This window comes from Hyla sarda, chromosome 9, assembly GCF_029499605.1.
Source record: "Hyla sarda isolate aHylSar1 chromosome 9, aHylSar1.hap1, whole genome shotgun sequence".
Lineage (NCBI taxonomy): Eukaryota > Metazoa > Chordata > Amphibia > Anura > Hylidae > Hyla > Hyla sarda.
This window is the reverse complement of record NC_079197.1, coordinates 175515531-175535134: the sequence shown is the minus strand read 5'-3', so window position 1 is coordinate 175535134 and position 19604 is coordinate 175515531. Positions and strand designations below refer to the sequence as shown.

The window sequence follows — 19604 nt, the reverse complement described above, 5'->3', positions numbered from 1 at the left end:
TGCCAGGTGTATACTCAATACCAGGTGTATACTCAATACCAGGTGTATACTCAATGCCAGGTGTATACTCAATGCCAGGTGTGTACTCTATACCAGGTGTATAATCAATGCCAGGTGTATACTCAATACCAGGTGTATACTCAATGCCAGGTGTATACTCAATGCCAGGTGTATACTCAATACCAGGTGTATACTCAATACCAGGTGTATACTCAATGCCAGGTGTATACTCAATACCAGGTGTATACTCAATACCAGGTGTATACTCAATGCCAGGTGTATACTCAATACCAGGTGGGTGATTCACAGGTAAGTATCATCGGGAATCCTTACGGCACCACTCACCAGGCGGACGCAGCCGGCGACATATAAGACAACTGCCCGGTTTCGGCGAGCTCGATTGCCTGCTTCTTCTCCAGCTTCTCATACAAGAGGACGATGCTGGATTTGGGCTGATGATCCCGCAGCAAAATCCTCCTCAGAAACCGACTGTCAAAGTATTCAAACCTGGGAAGAGAGATCAATAGATGATCAATATAGGATCAGTATAGGATAAATATAGGATCAGTATAGGATAAATATAGGATCAGTATAGGATCAATATAGGATCAGTATAGGATAAATATAGGATCAGTATAGGATCAGTATAGGATAAATACAGGATCAATATAGGATCAGTATAGGATAAATATAGGATCAGTATAGGATAAATATAGGATCAGTATAGGATAAATACAGGATCAATATAGGATCAGTATAGGATAAATACAGGATCAGTATAGGATAAATATAGGATCAGTATAGGATAAATACAGGATCAATATTGGATCAGTATAGGATAAATATAGGATCAGTATAGGATAAATATAGGATCAGTATAGGATCAGTATAAGATAAATATAGGATCAGTATAGGATCAGTATAGAATAAATACAGGATCAATATTGGATCAGTATAGGATAAATATAGGATCAGTATAGGATCAATATAGGATAAATATAGGATCAGTATAGGATAAATACAGGATCAATATAGGATCAGTATAGAATAAATACAGGATCAATATAGGATCAGTATAGGATAAATATAGGATCAGTATAGGATCAATATAGGATCAGTAAAGGATAAATACAGGATCAATATTGGATCAGTATAGGATAAATATAGGATCAGTATAGGATCAGTATAGGATAAATACAGGATCAATATAGGATCAGTATAGGATAAATATAAGATCAGTATAGGATAAATACATGATCAATATAGGATAAATATAGGATCAGTATAGGATAAATATAGGATCAGTATAGGATAAATACAGGATCAATATAGGATAAATATAGGATCAGTATAGGATAAATATAGGATCAGTATAGGATAAATATAGGATCAGTATAGGATAAATACAGGATCAGTATAGGATAAATACAGGATCAATATAGGATAAATATAGGATCAGTATAGGATAAATATAGGATCAGTATAGGATAAATATAGGATCAGTATAGGATAAATATAGGATCAGTATAGGATAAATACAGGATCAGTATAGGATAAATACAGGATCAGTATAGGATAAATATAGGATCAGTATAGGATAAATACAGGATCAATATAGGATCAATATAGGATCAGTATAGGATAAATACAGGATCAGTATAGGATAAATATAGGATCAGTATAGGATAAATACAGGATCAATATAGGATCAATACAGGATCAGTATAGGATAAATATAGGATCAGTATAGGATAAATACAGGATCAATATAGGATAAATATAGGATCAGTATAGGATAAATATAGGATCAGTATAGGATAAATATAGGATCAGTATAGGATAAATACAGGATCAGTATAGGATAAATACAGGATCAATATAGGATAAATATAGGATCAGTATAGGATAAATATAGGATCAGTATAGGATAAATACAGGATCAATATAGGATAAATACAGGATCAGTATAGGATAAATATAGGATCAGTATAGGATAAATATAGGATCAGTATAGGATAAATATAGGATCAGTATAGGATAAATACAGGATCAGTATAGGATAAATACAGGATCAGTATAGGATAAATACAGGATCAATATAGGATAAATATAGGATCAGTATAGGATAAATATAGGATCAGTATAGGATAAATACAGGATCAATATAGGATAAATATAGGATCAGTATAGGATAAATATAGGATCAGTATAGGATAAATATAGGATCAGTATAGGATAAATACAGGATCAGTATAGGATCAGTATAGGATCAATACAGGATCAGTACATGATGTTATGATTTTGTTATTTTGTACTGTTATAGAATATTGAGGGACATTTATCAATCTTTGCTTATTATTCCTTATTTTAGTAATTTTTTCCTTACTTTTTTTTGCTTATGACTTATTTATCATCTGCTTTCAGCCTGTTGATAATTTTTCCTATTTTACTTTGGTTTTAGCTTTTTCTGCTCCATGTTTGAGCCGGAGTAAATTTAGTCAATTTTTAACCCTGTTGCGACTTTTTTTGCGCAGTTGCGACTGTCGCAGTTAATAAATACCTGACTACCCGGAGTCCATTTTAAAATTATTACTACATAGTTAAGTTTTGGAAACATTGCTTTTCTCGCTTTCCAGTCAAAATGTCGCACAAAAGATCACGTAGTCGCAGGTGCGACATTTGTGCGACATTTTTAGTAAAAAAAAATGTAACTAAATCGCTTGATAAATGTCTGTCATAGTGTTATGTATTTTGTTTTATTATATCGTGTATGTATAGACTTTTGTGTTATTATTATACGATATTGTATTGTGTCAATGTCTCATACTATGTTGTGTCACTGTGTATGTTGTTAGTATATTGTACTGGATTATACTACATTGTATAACTGATGATGTATTATGTTGTATAATATTATGCTGGGTTATGCTGTAGTGTGTTATGGTGCATTTTGAAATGATGTGTCACAGAGTGTATTGTATTGTGTTATGATGTGTTATGTTGTATTTTATTTTGTTACTTTAGGTTATACTATATTGTATTTTGTTATGATGTATTAAAATATGGTGCATCCCAGTATATTGTGTTTTATTGTGTTGGATTATACTGTATATTGTATTGTATGTATGTATATATGTGTTTAGTGTTATCATGTATTATATTCCTCTGTGTCACAGAGTATGTTGTATTGTGTTATTTTGTATTGGATTATATTACATTGTGTTTTTTTATCTATTATGTTGTATTATGTTATATGCTGTGTTATACTGTAGTGTATTGTGTTATGTTATATTATATGTTGTGTTTATGTTGTATTATATGTTGTGTTATAGTGTAGTGTATTGTGTTATGTTGTATTATATTATGTGGTGTTATAGTGTAATGTAATGTGTTATGTTGTATTATATTATGCTGTGTTATAGTGTATTGTGTTATGTTGTATTATATTATGTAGTGTTATGTTGTATTATATTATGCTGTGTTATAGTGTAATGTGTTATGTTGTATTATATTATGTAGTGTTATGTTGTATTATATTATGCTGTGTTATAGTGTATTGTGTTATGTTATGTTATATTATATTATGCTGTGTTATAGTGTATTGTGTTATGTTGTATTATATTATGTTGTGTTATAGTGTAATGTGTTATGTTGTATTATATTATGTTGTGTTATAGTGTAGTGTATTGTGTTATGTTATATTATATTATGTTGTGTTATAGTGTAATGTGTTATGTTATGTTATATTATATTATGCTGTGTTATAGTGTATTGTGTTATGTTGTATTATATTATGTTGTGTTATAGTGTAGTGTGTTATGTTGTATTATATTATGTTGTGTTATAGTGTAATGTAGTGTGTTATGTTGTATTATATTATGTTGTGTTACAGTGTAATGTATTGTGTTATGTTGTATTATAATATGCTGTGTTATAGTGTAATGTGTCATGTTGTATTATATTATGTTGTGTTGTATTGTAGTGTATTGTGTTATGTTGTATTATATTATGTTGTGTTATAGTGTAGTGTATTGTGTTATGTTGTATTATATTATGCTGTGTTATAGTGTATTGTGTTATGTTGTGTTATGTTGTATTATATTATGCTGTGTTATAGTGTAATGTGTTATGTTGTATTATATTATGCTGTGTTATAGTGTATTGTGTTATGTTGTATTATATTATGTTGTGTTATAGTGTATTGTGTTATGTTGTATTATATTATGTTGTGTTATAGTGTATTGTGTTATGTTTTATTATATTATGTTGTGTTATAGTGTAATGTATTGTGTTATGTTTTATTATATTATGTTGTGTTATAGTGTATTGTGTTATGTTGTATTATATTATGCTGTGTTATAGTGTATTGTGTTATGTTGTATTATATTATGCTGTGTTATAGTGTAATGTGTTATGTTGTATTATATTATGTAGTGTTATAGTGTATTGTGTTATGTTGTATTATATTATGCTGTGTTATAGTGTATTGTGTTATGTTGTATTATATTATGCTGTGTTATAGTGTATTGTGTTATGTTGTATTATATTATGTAGTGTTATGTTGTATTATATTATGTTGTGTTATAGTGTAATGTGTTATGTTGTATTATATTATATTATGCTCTGTTACAGTGTAATGTGTTATGTTGTATTATATTATATTATGCTGTGTTATAGTGTATTGTGTTATGTTGTATTATATTATGCTGTGTTATAGTGTATTGTGTTATGTTTTATTATATTATGTTGTGTTATAGTGTAATGTAATGTGTTATGTTGTATTATATTATGCTGTGTTATAGTGTAATGTGTTATGTTGTATTATATTATATTATGCTGTGTTATAGTGTAATGTGTTATGTTGTATTATATTATGTTGTGTTATAGTGTAATGTGTTATGTTGTATTATATTATGCTGTGTTATAGTGTATTGTGTTATGTTGTATTATATTATGTAGTGTTATGTTGTATTATATTATGTTGTGTTATAGTGTATTGTGTTATGTTGTATTATATTATATTATGCTGTGTTATAGTGTAATGTGTTATGTTGTATTATATTATGCTGTGTTATAGTGTATTGTGTTATGTTGTATTATATTATGTAGTGTTATGTTGTATTATATTATGTTGTGTTATAGTGTAATGTGTTATGTTGTATTATATTATGCTGTGTTATAGTGTATTGTGTTATGTTGTATTATATTATGCTGTGTTATAGTGTATTGTGTTATGTTGTATTATATTATGTAGTGTTATGTTGTATTATATTATGTTGTGTTATAGTGTAATGTGTTATGTTGTATTATATTATATTATGCTGTGTTATAGTGTATTGTGTTATGTTGTATTATATTATGTAGTGTTATGTTGTATTATATTATGTTGTGTTATAGTGTAATGTGTTATGTTGTATTATATTATATTATGCTGTGTTATAGTGTATTGTGTTATGTTGTATTATATTATATTATGCTGTGTTATAGTGTATTGTGTTATGTTGTATTATATTATGTAGTGTTATGTTGTATTATATTATGTTGTGTTATAGTGTAATGTGTTATGTTGTATTATATTATGCTGTGTTATAGTGTATTGTGTTATGTTGTATTATATTATATTATGCTGTGTTATAGTGTATTGTGTTATGTTGTATTATATTATGTAGTGTTATGTTGTATTATATTATGTTGTGTTATAGTGTAATGTGTTATGTTGTATTATATTATATTATGCTGTGTTATAGTGTATTGTGTTATGTTGTATTATATTATGTAGTGTTATGTTGTATTATATTATGTTGTGTTATAGTGTAATGTGTTATGTTGTATTATATTATATTATGCTGTGTTATAGTGTATTGTGTTATGTTGTACTATATTATGCTGTGTTATAGTGTAATGTATTGTGTTATGTTGTATTATATTATGTAGTGTTATGTTGTATTATATTATTCTGTGTATTATGCTCTTACTTGTCTTTCCAGTACATCTGGCCCCCGTGGCCGCACACGTCCTCCATGCCTGCGGTCAGGTGATCCATCAGCTGCGGACATGACGCAGTATAAGGATAGAGCTACACGGCATTGTCTGCTGTTTACTGTTGTGCTACTTTACTACAGTTTAATTTTGGCTTTTAAAACAAAAAGTAGCCAAATCACAGAAAGGTCTCTTCCAGTGTGCCTCCAGCTGTTGCAAATCTACAAGTGTCCACATGTCCGGGCATGCTGGAAGTTGTAGTTTTGCAACAGCTGGAAGCACCCTGGTTGGGAAACACTGTTCTATTCAGCCACCAGCAGAGAGGGGGCAGCAGAGAGACATAACGCCCAACAGCCTAAGAGTTAGCGGGAAAACAGAAGAACTGTGAACGCAGCTCTGGATGTGACTATAATAGAGACTATAACATTATGGGGCTTCAGAGAGACTTGATACTGTGCGGAGATTGTTAATGTATGAACAGCGTCACTTACCCGGATGTGGATCTGCTCACTCACTGTGGAGGCCGATTTGTTCCGTTTCTTCACTTCCAGAAGCTCCACCAGGGGCCGGATGGTCATTCCCTGTGAGAAATGAGATCAGTGGAAAAGTTGCTGCGTTGCCCATAGCAACCAATCCAATCCCTTCTTTTATTTTTGAAAAGACCTCTGCAAAATGAAAGCAGCGATCTGATTGGTTGCTATGGGCAGCTCAGCAGCTTTTCCTCTGGACGGGTTTTGATTAATCTCCCACATAGTGTCTTCTGCAGTAGGAGTGTTGTACAGACGCTTACATCCAATAATACTGCAGACTCAGAAAAAGAACAACATGTCAGCTCCTCAGGGGAGGGGCCATATAACATCATTTTGAATTAGGCATAGCTCCCCCTGGAGGATCATTGTCATATGCCTTATATCTAATAAATGGACTGACCTGAACAAAGACCGTGAAGAGGATGACCGCGCTGGTGGCCGCAATAAACAGACGCTTTGGTTTTATGTCGGGAAGAAGAAACACCAAGGAGAAGCAGATGGCCCCGCGGAGACCTCCATAGGAGATAGTGAACTGATCCTTCCTGGAGACGACGTTCAGGCAAAATGTGTTCAAAATGTTTGTCAGGACTACAACCCCTATAATAAACACAATCATCAGGACTACAACCTCTATAATAAATACAGTCATCAGGACTACAACCCCTATAATAAACACAATCATCAGGACTACAACCTCTATAATAAATATAATCATCAGGACTACAACCCCTATAATAAATACAGTCATCAGGGCTACAACCCCTATAATAAATACAGTCATCAGGAATACAACCCCTATAATAAATATAATCATCAGGACTACAACCCCTATAATAAATACAGTCATCAGGACTACAACCTCTATAATAAATACAGTCATCAGAACTACAACCCCTATAATAAACACAGTCATCAGGACTACAACCCCTATAATAAACACAATCATCAGGACTACAACCTCTATAATAAATATAATCATCAGGACTACAACCCCTATAATAAATACAGTCATCAGGGCTACAACCCCTATAATAAATACAGTCATCAGGAATACAACCCCTATAATAAATATAATCATCAGGACTACAACCCCTATAATAAATATAATCATCAGGACTACAACCCCTATAATAAATATAATCATCAGGACTACAACCCCTATAATAAATACAGTCATCAGGACTACAACCTCTATAATAAATACAGTCATCAGAACTACAACCCCTATAATAAACACAATCATCAGGACTACAACCTCTATAATAAATACAGTCATCAGAACTACAACCCCTATAATAAATACAATCATCAGGACTACAACCCCTATAATCAATACAATCATCAGGAGTCCTGATGACTGTATTTATTATAAGGGTTGTAGTCCTGATGATTGTATTGATTATAGGGGTTGTAGTGCTGATGACTGTATTTATTATAGGGGTTGTAGTCCTGATGATTGTATTTATTATAGGGGTTGTAGTCCTGATGACTGTATTTATTATAGGGGTTGTAGTCCTGATGATTGTATTGATTATAGGGGTTGTAGTGCTGATGACTGTATTTATTATAGGGGTTGTAGTCCTGATGATTGTATTTATTATAGGGGTTGTAGTCCTGATGACTGTATTTATTATAGGGATTGTAGTCCTGATTCAGGACTACAACCCCTATAATAAATACAGTCACACCACTGGCTCCTATTATGGGACTGACAGCCCTGACCATGTATATATGACTTACCTGACACTCTCCAGAACAGGCAGAAGACGATGGTGAGGAGGGTGAAGGGCCAGTTCCACTCGTGGTTACTCTCCACCGTGTAGAATCCGAGGAAGAAGAAGATGAGAGTCTCGCTGACGCTGCTCCACATCTTCATGAAGTACTTCACCGTGGTGTACGACTTCTGCGAGATGTTGGCCTCCACGTAACGCCTCATACTGACCGAGCACGTGATGATCCTGCCGGTACCCGGGGAGGAGGGGGTTACTTGTTACGCCACACTAAATATTGAGCTGCTGGGCAGATCTGAGCACGCTGTAGAGTTCAGTGCATAAAGCTGAGGGATGTGTGCTGGGGGTTGCTTGTTACTCCACATTACTCAATACTTCAGTCTAAGTATTAAATAAACCTCTAATATAACTTTATGTGTTAAAGGGGTATTCCAGAAAAAAACCTGTTTAAATATATATATATATCAACTGGCTCCAGAAAGTTAAACAGATTTGTAAATTACTTCTATTATAAAATCTTAATCCTTCCAATAATTATAAGCTGCTGAAGTGTAGTTGTTTTTTCTGTCTGGCAACAGTGCTCTCTGCTGACATCTCTGCTTGTCTCGGGAACTGCAAAGAGTAGAAGAGGTTTGCTATGGGGATTTGCTTCTACTCTGGACAGTTCCCCGGACAGGTGTCATCAGAGAGCACTTAGAAAAGAACAACTTAACTTCAGCAGCTCATAAGTACTGAAATGATTAAGATTTTTTAATAGAAGTAATTTACAAATCTGTTATACTTTCTGGAGCCAGTTGATATAGAAAAAAAAGTTTATCCCTGGATAACCCCTTTAAATTAGCTTCTAAAAGTTTGGCCACCAGGGGTCCTCCTTCTGGTCCTGCCTGACTCTACCTGTTGCAAAACTACAACTCCCAGCATGCCTGGACAGCCAACGGCTGTCCAGGCATGCTTGGAGTTGTAGTTTTGCAACAGCTGGAGGCACACTGGTTGGGAAACGCTGCTGTAGAGTCATGATGAGTGCATAGTACTAAATATTGAGCTGCTGGGCAGATCTGAGCATGCTGTATAGTTCAGTGCATAAAGCTGTGGGATGTGTGCTGGGGAGTTACTTGTTACTCCACATTACTCAATACTTCAGTCTTAGTACTAAGATCTAGTGATGAGCACCAGGGGCCATATTCAAATTCTCGATATTTCACAAATATATTGACGAATATTCGTCCTATGTTCGCGTAATTTGCATATTCGCCATGTTCGATCAACTCTTTTTTTTCCATGTGAAAATTTGCATGGAAATTTCGCATTAAAAATTCCCATGTGAAAAAACCGACCAAAAAACAAAACAAAAAATGAATATTCCTCATTACGAATATATAGCACTATATTCTAAATATTCGTGAAATCGCGAAGTGGCGATATTCGCGATAAAAATTTACATTACCAATATTCCTGCTCAACACGAGCTAGTGATCAGCAGCTGGGGCCATATTCGAATTTGCGATATTTCGCAAATATATTGACAAATATTCGTCCTATGTTCACGTAATTTGCATATTCGCCATGTTCGTTCACCTTTTTTTTCTCAGGCAAAAATTTGCATGGAAAATTTACATAAAAATTTGCATGTGAAAAAAACCCCCAAAAAATAATATTCGTCATTACAAATATATAGCACTATATTAACCCCATTAACGACGAAGGACGTAAATGTACGTCCTGGCGAGGTGGTACTTAACGCAACAGGACGCACATTTACGTCCAAAGCATAACCGCGGGCATTGGAGCAGCCAGGGACCCGCCGGTAATGGCGGACACCCGCGATCCCACGGATGTCCGCCATTAACCCCTCAGATGCCGTGATCAATACAGATCACGGCATCTGCAGCATCCCGGTCACTTAAATGGATGATCGCATCTCCCGCAGCGCTGCCGCAGCGATCCGATCATCCTGCACGGGGACTATTAAAGTGTAAAAATAAAAGTAAAAGTAAAAAAAATGTGAAAAACCCTCTCCCCCAATAAAATTGTAAATTGTTCCATTTTCCCTATTTCACCCCCAAAAAGTGTTAAAAAAATATTTTATATACATATTTGGTATCGCCGTGTGCGTAAATATCTGAACTATTAAAATAAAATGTTAATGATACCGTACGGTGAACGGCGTGAACGTAAAAAAAAAAGTCCAAAATAGCAGCTTTTTTATAACATTTTATTCCAAAAAAAAAAAAAAAGGTATTAAAAGATTTATATAAGTAAATATGGTATCAATAAAAAGTACAGATCATGGCGCAAAAAATGTGTCCTCATTCCGCCGCTTATACGGAAAAATGAAAAAGTTATAGGTCTTCAAAATCGGGGGATTTTAAACGTACTAATTTTGTTAAAAAGTTTGTCATTTTTTTTTAAGAGCAACAGTAATAGAAAACTATGTTATCATGGGTATCATTTTAATCGTATTGACCCAAAGAATAAAAAAATACATGTTATTTTTACCGTAAATTGTACGGCGTGAAAACGAAACCTTCCAAAATTAGCAAAATTTCGGTTTTCTTTTTAATTTCCCCACACAAATAGTATTTTTTTTGGTTGCGCCACACATTTTATGGTAAAGTGAGTGATGTCATTACAACGGACAACTGGTCGCACAAAAAACAAGTCCTCATACTAGTCTGTGGATGAAAATATAAAAGAGTTATGATTTTTTGAAGGCGAGGAGGAAAAATCGAAAACGTAAAAATAAAATTGTCTGCGTCCTTAAGGCCCAAATGGGCTGCGTCCTTAAGGGGTTAAAAATATTCCCAAAATCGAGACGTTCTCATATTCCCGATAAAAATTTGCATTACGAATATTCGTGCTCAACACTAGCTAGTGATGAGCAGCAGGGGCCATAGTCGAATTCGCGAATATATTGACGATTATTCGCGAATTCACATATTCACCATGTTCGATCACTTTTTTTTTGCATAAATTTGCATAAAAATTTGCTTGTCAAAAAAACAACAAAAAAAAGCAAATATTCGTCATTACAAATATATAAATATACAGCATTATATTCATAATATTCGCAAGAGATTCGTGATAAAAATTAGCATGACGAATATTCGTGCGCAACACTATTAAGATCATAGTTAATATGAGGAGAAGCGTCTAGCGCCATCATGCAACATTGTTACCACTTACATTCAGTGCATTGTTGTAATGTTGCAGGAGAGCACGGGTTAACCCCGTACGTGAACTTCTGCGGTCACATCCCATAGAAGACGAAAGCAACAAAGTGGCAAGACGGTGCAAAAGTCCAACTCGGCGCCATACTTACGCCATGATCCCAGACAGATGGAAGATTTCTGCCGTCAGGTAGGCCAGATAGCTGTACAGGAAGACGAACAGCGGCTCGATGACCCGGATGTGCTCCGTAAACCGCGTCGTAAATGCCGCCATTAAGCCAAATATCAGGCCAACCAGAATCCCACCGATGGCAACGACAAAAATGGTGACGATTCCAACCAAGATGTCCACCGGCAGAATCTCCACCATTCCATCAAAGGCTTTAAAGAGTTTATAGAGAACCTGAGGAAAAAACGTAAAAGAAATAAGAACAACAAGAACGATCCATCGTGCTAAAAAGATTTCCTTAAAGGGGTACTTTGGTGGAAAACATCTTTATTTTTTATTTTTTTTAAATCAACTGGTGCCAGAAAGTTATCCGGATTTGTAAAAAACTTCTATTTTAAAATCTCAATCCTTCCTGTACTTATCAGCTGCTGTATGCTCCAGAAGAAGTTGTGTAGTTCTTTTCTGTCTGACCACAGTGCTCTCTGCTGACATCTCAGGCCGTGTCAGGAACTGTCCAGAGTAGGAACCACTCCACACAGCAAAACCTCTCCTGCTCTGGACAGTTCCTGACACGGACAGGAGGTGTCAGCAGAGAGCACTGTGGTCAGACTGGAAAGAACTACACAACTCCCTCTGTAGTATACAGCAGCTGATAAGTACTGGAAGGATTAAGATTTTTATAGAGAAGTAATTTACAAATCTGTATAACTTTCTGGAACCGGTTGTTTAGAAAAAAAAAAAAAAAAAACGCTTTAAGATTAAAGCCCAAGTCTAGGTCTGAATATTTTTTAAATATATCTATATTAAAAATAATAAAACGATATGTGTTAAATTAACCTCTAAAAGTTTGGCCACCAGGGGTCCCTACTTCTGGTCCTGCTAGACTAGACTGCAAAGCAGGGTTTCCCAAACAGGGTGCCCCTACCTGTTGCAAAACTACAACTCCCAGCATGCCTGGACAGCCAAAGGCTGTCCAGGCATGCTGGGAGTTGTAGTTTTGCAACAGCTGGAGTCACCCTGTTTGGGAAAGACTGCTGTAGAGTCATGATGAGTGCCTAGTACTAAATACTGAGCTGCTGGGCAGATCTGAGCACATTGTAGAGTTCAGTGCATTAAGATTAGGGATGTGTGTGTGTGTGTGTGTGTGCGATCTCAGCCAATCACAGTCCATCACACACTGAACTGCTCTAGACTGCGCGTTCAGAGCAGTAAAGCAGAGAGAGGGCGGACGTTTTCCCCAGCAGGGATTCAGATGATGTCACGCCTGCTGGGTAACGCCCCTTCCCAGTCCGTGAATTTAGATTGGTCTCTGTCCCTGCTGGGGTTAACAATCTAAGTGTACAGCGCTGCAGAATCAGTGTGCGCTACATAAATAATTATTATATAATTATTATCAGTAAAACCTGTCTAGGTCTGGCAGGACATAGCTACGCCAAATCCAAAGTGTTACTTCTAGATGGAATCCTGGTAAATATAGAATCTGCTACAAGCAATTTACTGTCCTGTTCCATTCCATGCTGTGAGGATAAAGTGTTTCAAGCGTTCAGCTCCAAGAATGAGTTATGTCAGAGGAGAATAACACTGAACAAGGGCCCCTCTATATACACTAATCTAATATGAACTTGGCCCAACAGGGAAGACGCAAGGGTTCTGTGACCTGATACAATGTAGTTTATGCATTGATCTTCAAGTGATGGTTCAATAAAGATATTTAAAGGGGTACTCCGCCCCTAGACATCTTATCCCCTATCCAAATGTTCAGAACTCAGGGGTGCCGTCCCAGAGATCGCGGGGGGGGGGGGGGGGGTTCGCAGCAGCCATACCCTGAGTGATTAGACATCTTATCCCCTATCTTTAGGGGCAGAGTACCCCTTTAACCCCTTAACGACAGATTTATATCCTGCGCCGGCTCCCGATATGTGAAGCGCTCTCAGGGGCTGAGCGCGCTTCATACCCAGCATGTCCCGGTTGCTATCAGCAACCAAGATCCGCGGCCATTACCAGACATCGCCGATTGTGCTGATGTCCGGTATTAACCCTTTAGACGCCGCGATCAAAGTTGATTGCGGCATCCAAAACGGGAGAAAAATGTTGCCGGTTAGCTCAGTGGGCTGTTCGGGACCACCGCGGTGAAATCGCGACGTCCAAAACAGCTGAGAGGAAAACGGGAGGCTTCTTACCTTGCTTCCCACCATCCGATCATCACTCTGCTGCTCCATGCCTGGGATCCAGGCTGGAGCAGCAGAGCCCCGATAACACTGATCAATGCTATGCTATGGCACAGCATTGAACAGTGTATGCAATCCAAAGATTGCATGTCATAGTCCCCTATGGGGACTTAAAAAAAAAAAAAAATAAGTAAAATAAAAACTTAATACATGTCATTTAACCCCTTCAATAATAAAATGTTTGAATCACCCTCTTTTTCCCATAAAAAATAAATAAATAAATAATTAAAAATAAACAGATGTGGTAAATGTCCGGACTATAAAAATATAATGTTAATTAAACCGCACGGTCAATGGCGTACACTTAAAAAAATTCCAAAGTCCAAAATTACGTATTTTTGGTCACTTTTTATACCCTAAAAATGTTTAAAAAGCGGTAAAAAAAAAAGTCCCATCAAAACAAAAATGGTACCTATAAAACCTTTTTTTTCTGGTTTCGCCGTAAATTTTGTGGTGAAATGATTAAAGTATAATTTGTGGCGCAAAAAAAAAAAAAAGCCTTCATATGGGTCTGTAGGTGCAAAATTTTAAGCGTTATGATTTTTAGGAGGTGATGAGGAAAAAACGAAAATGAGAAAACCCTGCGTCCTTAAAGGGGTTATCCGCTGCTCAGCATTTGGAACAAACTGTTCCAAACGCTGGAGTTGGCGCCGGGAGCGCGTGATGTCATAGCCCCGCCTCCTAATGATGCCCCGTCCCCTCAATGCAAGTCTATGGGAGGGGGCGTGACAGCCGTCACGCCCCCTCCCATAGACTTGCATTGAGGGGGTGGGGCATGACATATGAGGGGGCGGGGCAATGAGGGGCGGGGCTATGTTCTGGCTTCAGCGCTCCGAACAGTTTGTTCCAAACGCTGAGCAGCAGAGAACCCCTTTAAGGGGTTAAACTGCTGTGCCCCCCATAATGCTGGTTCCCATGGTTGACCCCCACAGTTGTGAACTCACCACAGTTACCGCATCATTGAGCAGAGATTCTCCAAACACCAAGATATAAAGTTTCTCATTCACGTGAATCTCCTCAAACACCGACAAAACCGCGACAGGATCCACGGCGGCGATCAGGCTCCCGAACCACAGATTGTGCAGCAGTGAGATGTCCGTGAGTCCGAACGCCTGGCAGATCCCGTACAGAGACAGTCCGATCCCAAAGATGTTCCAGAGGGTCCCCAGGACGGCGTACCACAGGATGGGGCCCAGGTTCTCAAAGAAAGGCCGAATGGGGAGGAAGTAACCGGCGTCCAGGACAATGGGGGGGAGGAGGTAGAGGAAGAAGACATCGCTGTTCATCACCGGGGCCTGGTTATTCGCAACGTATATGATCCCACCCATTACCAGGCCCAGAATGATGAGTATGCAGCTCTCCGGGACCACCGCGCGGATCCGGGGGGAAAAATGGAAACCTGCAGAAATAGAGAAAGTCATTTCATTCTGCCACCTCTCTTGCTAAAAAATACCGGCCATGCTAATTTGCATAATTAATTATATATGCGTGACATCACAGGATACACATGTGGGGGAGATTTTGTCCTATTCTGACCCCTATAATTATTTTATTTCTCCTTATACGGGGATGTCTGAGGATCATTTTTTGCTCCCCGATCTGTAGTTTTATATCAGGACCATTTTTGTTTTGATAGGACTTATTGATCGCTTTTTTTAAAATTAAATTCAGGACTAACTAACTACAACTCCCAGCATGCCCTGATACAGTTAGTTACTAACTACTGATACAGCCTGTGGCTCAGGAGCTGCCCCGAACGAAAACTACAACTCCCAGCATGTTGGACAATATAGTAGTATATAGTATAGGTCAGTGTTTTCCAACCAGGGGTGCCTCCAGCTGTTGCAAAACTACAACTCCCAGCATGTTGGACTATATAGTAGTATATGTCTGTGTTTCCCAACCAGGGGTGCCTCCAGCTGTTGCAAAACTACAACTCCCAGCATGTTGGACTATATAGTAGTATATAGTATAGATCAGTGTTTTCCAACCAGGGGTGACTCCAGCTGTTGCAAAACTACAACTCCCAGCATGTTGGACTATATCGTAGTATATAGTATAGGTCAGTGTTTCCCAACCAGAGGTGCCCCCAGCTGTTGCAAAACTACAACTCCCAGCATTTTGCACTATATAGTATAGGTCAGAATTTCCCCACCAGGGGTGCCTCCAGCTGTTACAAAACTACAACTCCCAGCATGTTGGTCTATATAGTAGTATATAGTATAAGTCAGTGTTTTCCAACCAGGGTGCCTCCAGCTGTTGCAAAACTACAACTCCCAGCATGTTGGACTATATAGTAGTATATAGTATGGATCAGTGTTTTCCAACCAGGGGTGCCTCCAGCTGTTGCAAAACTACAACTCCCAGCATGTTGGACTATATAGTAGTATATAGTATAGATCAGTGTTTTCCAACCAGGGGTGCCTCCAGCTGTTGCAAAACTACAACTCCCAGCATGTTGGACTATATAGTAGTATATAGTATGGATCAGTGTTTTCCAACCAGGGGTGCCTCCAGCTGTTGCAAAACTACAACTCCCAGCATGTTGGACTATATAGTAGTATATAGTATAGATCAGTGTTTTCCAACCAGGGGTGCCTCCAGCTGTTGCAAAACTACAACTCCCAGCATGTTGGACTATATAGTAGTATATAGTATAGATCAGTGTTTCCCAACCAGGGTGCCTCCAGCTGTTGCAAAACTACAATTCCCAGCATGTTGGACTATATAGTAGTATATAGTATAAGTCAGTGTTTTCCAACCAGGGGTGCCTCCAGCTGTTGCAAAACTACAACTCCCGGCATGTTGGACTATATAGTAGTATATAGTATAGGTCAGTGTTTCCCAACCAGGGGTGCCTCCAGCTGTTGCAAAACTACAACTCTCAGCATGTTGGACTATATAGTTGTATATAGTATAGGTCAGTGTTTCCCAACCAGGGGTGACTCCAGCTGTTGCAAAACTACAACTCCCAGCATGTTGGACTATATAGTAGTACATAGTATAGATCAGTGTTTTCCAACCAGGGGTGCCTCCAGCTGTTGCAAAACTACAACTCCCAACATGTTGGACTATATAGTAGTATATAGTATAGATCAGTGTTTTCCAACCAGGGGTGCCTCCAGCTGTTGCAAAACTACAACTCCCAGCATGTTGGACTATATAGTAGTATATAGTATAAGTCAGTGTTTTCCAACCAGGGGTGACTCCAGCTGTTGCAAAACTACAACTCCCAGCATGTTGGACTATATAGTAGTATATAGTATAGGTCAGTGTTTCCCAACCAGGGGTGCCTCTAGCTGTTGCAAAACTACAACTCCCAGCATGTTGGACTATATAGTAGTATATAGTATAGGCCAGTGTTTTCCAACCAGGGGCGCCTCCAGCTGTTACAAAACTACAACTCCCAGCATGTTGGACAATATAGTAGTATATAGTATAGGTCAGTGTTTCCCAACCAGGGGTGCCTCCAGCTGTTGCAAAACTAAAACTCCCAGCATGTTGGACAATATAGTAGTATATAGTATAGATCAGTGTTTTCCAACCAGGGGTGCCTCCAGCTGTTGCAAAACTACAACTCCCAGCATGCCCGGACAGCCAACGGCTGTCCGGGCATGCTGGGGGTTGCAGTTTTGCAACAGCTGGAGGCGCTCTCGTTGGGAACCACTGATATAGGTTAATACCGGCCAGGTAGACAACCCTCTTCCCTGGAGAAAACATGCAGCTCAGTGGTCACATTATCGTTCCCGCTCCTCCTTGCCCCTTTGGACGTCTATGGGCATCGTCTCTGGTTAAACACAGGGTACTGCCGCCTCTTACCGATCTTAGCGAGTGATGCCAACATAATACAGAGGGTGATCTCCAGGGGCATCTGCACGTGATGATATTCCATGGAGAAGATCTTCAGCCGGGACTCACTGGACTCATTCCTGGACACATTGACCAGCTGAGCTGGAGGTGATGGTGCCCGCTCTATGGGGGACGCTGACAGCAGGTGCGGGCAGAGGACCAGGGCAAGGATCTCCATCCTCTTCATCTTGGGGGCGATGCAGCGGACACGTCCCCCTCCTCTCCTGACCGTGATCGGATTGATTCCTCTGTACAGACGTCTCCTGACATAACAGGGGAGATCAGCAGTGAAATGTCTCATGTCCAAAATCTGGATCTTCTCCAACCTCAAATCTGGAAAATTCCATAAATCAAGTCATTAGCAGAAAAAAAATAACAATTGTCGCCTCAAGTGAACGACGCGATGAAGCGAATCATCACCACACTGATAGAAACTACTGGCACCGAGGTTGGCATTACTATATAAGAGTGTAAGGGGGCAGGCAAGGGTTCCACTTTAACCCCTTAAGGACCAAGCCCATTTTCACCTTAAAGGGGTACTCCGCCCCTGGCATCTTATCCCCTATTCAAAGGATAGGGTATAAGATGTTAGATCGCCGCGGTCCCGCTGCTGGGGACCCCGGGGATAGGTGCTGCAGCACCCCGCTATCATTACTGCGCAGAGCGAGTTCACTCTGTGCGTAATGACGGGCGATACAGGGGACGGAGCAGCATGACGTCATGGCTCCACCCCTCATGACACCACGGCCCGTCCCCTTAATGCAATTCTATGGCAGGGGGCGTGACGACCGCCACGCCTCCTCCCATAGACTTGTATTGAAGAGGGCGGGCCGAGACGTCATGAGGGGAGGGGCTGTGACGTAACGATGCTCCGGCCCCTGTATTGCCCGTCATTACGTGCAGAGCGATCTCGCTCTGCGCAGTAATGATAGCGCGGTGCCGCAGCACCGATCCCCGGGGTCCCCAGCAGCGGGACCCCGACGATCTGACATCTTTTCCCCTATCCTTTGGATAGGGGATAAGATGTCTAGGGGCGGAGTACCCCTTTAAGGACCAGGCCAATTTTATTTTTGCGTTTTAGTTTTTTTCCTCCTTGCCTTCTAAAATCCATAACTCTTTTATATTTCCATCTACAGACCCATATAAGGGCTTGTTTTTTGGGTGACCAATTGTACTTTGTAATGGAACCTCTCATTTTACCATAAAATGTACGTCGATCCCAAAAAAAAAACATTTTTTTTAGGGAGAAAATTTAAACGAGAACCCAAATTTTGCACATTTTGCAGGGTTTCGTTTCCACACTGTACAATCTATGGTAAAAATGATATGTGTTCTTTATTCTGTGGGCCAATAGGATTAAAATGATACCCATGGTTAGATACTTTTATATTTTTGTACCGCTTAAAAAAAATCTAAAACTTTTTGTACAAAATCAGTCATCTAAAATCGCCCAATTTTGACCACCTATAACTTTTTAATTTTTCTGTGTATAGGGCGGTATGAGGGCTCATTTTTTGCGCCGTCGTCTGTACTTTTTATCAATACCATATTTGCATATATAAAACTTTTAGATCATTTTTTATAAAAAAAATTTCAATAAAATGTGACAAAAAAAGCTGCATTTTTGGATTTTTTTTATTTTTTACGCTTACGCCATTCACCGTACGGGATAACTAACATTATATTTTGATAGTATTGACATTTACGCACGCGACGATACCAAATATGTTTATAAAAAAAATGTTTACGCTTTTTGGGGGTAAAATGGGAAAAACTGACAATTTTCATTTTTATTGGGGGAGGGGATTTTTCACTTTTTTTTACTTTTTATTTTTACATTTTTCAACTTTTTTTTTACACTTTTTATGTCCCCATAGGGGACTATCTATAGCAATCGTTTCATTGCTAATACTGTTCAGTGTTATGCATAGGACACAGCACTGCTCAGTATT

The 19604-nt window shown here is 38.3% G+C and overlaps 1 protein-coding gene across 1 annotated transcript in view; it reads right to left on the bottom strand.

Annotated features, from left to right (window-relative positions):
- Positions 1-17843, bottom strand: part of LOC130290721 (sodium/hydrogen exchanger 2-like) — a 74811-nt gene extending 56968 nt beyond the window's left edge. Inside the window, exons 1-8 of the mRNA XM_056538731.1 lie at positions 17623-17843; positions 14748-15202; positions 11559-11809; positions 8250-8467; positions 6910-7106; positions 6471-6560; positions 5976-6046; positions 346-507 (exon numbers count right to left, since the gene is read on the bottom strand). Of these exons, the coding sequence (XP_056394706.1) occupies positions 346-507; positions 5976-6046; positions 6471-6560; positions 6910-7106; positions 8250-8467; positions 11559-11809; positions 14748-15202; positions 17623-17839 (1661 nt within the window). The 5' untranslated portion in view covers positions 17840-17843. The remainder of the gene's footprint in view (positions 1-345; positions 508-5975; positions 6047-6470; positions 6561-6909; positions 7107-8249; positions 8468-11558; positions 11810-14747; positions 15203-17622) is intronic.
- Positions 17844-19604: the final 1761 nt, after the last annotated feature.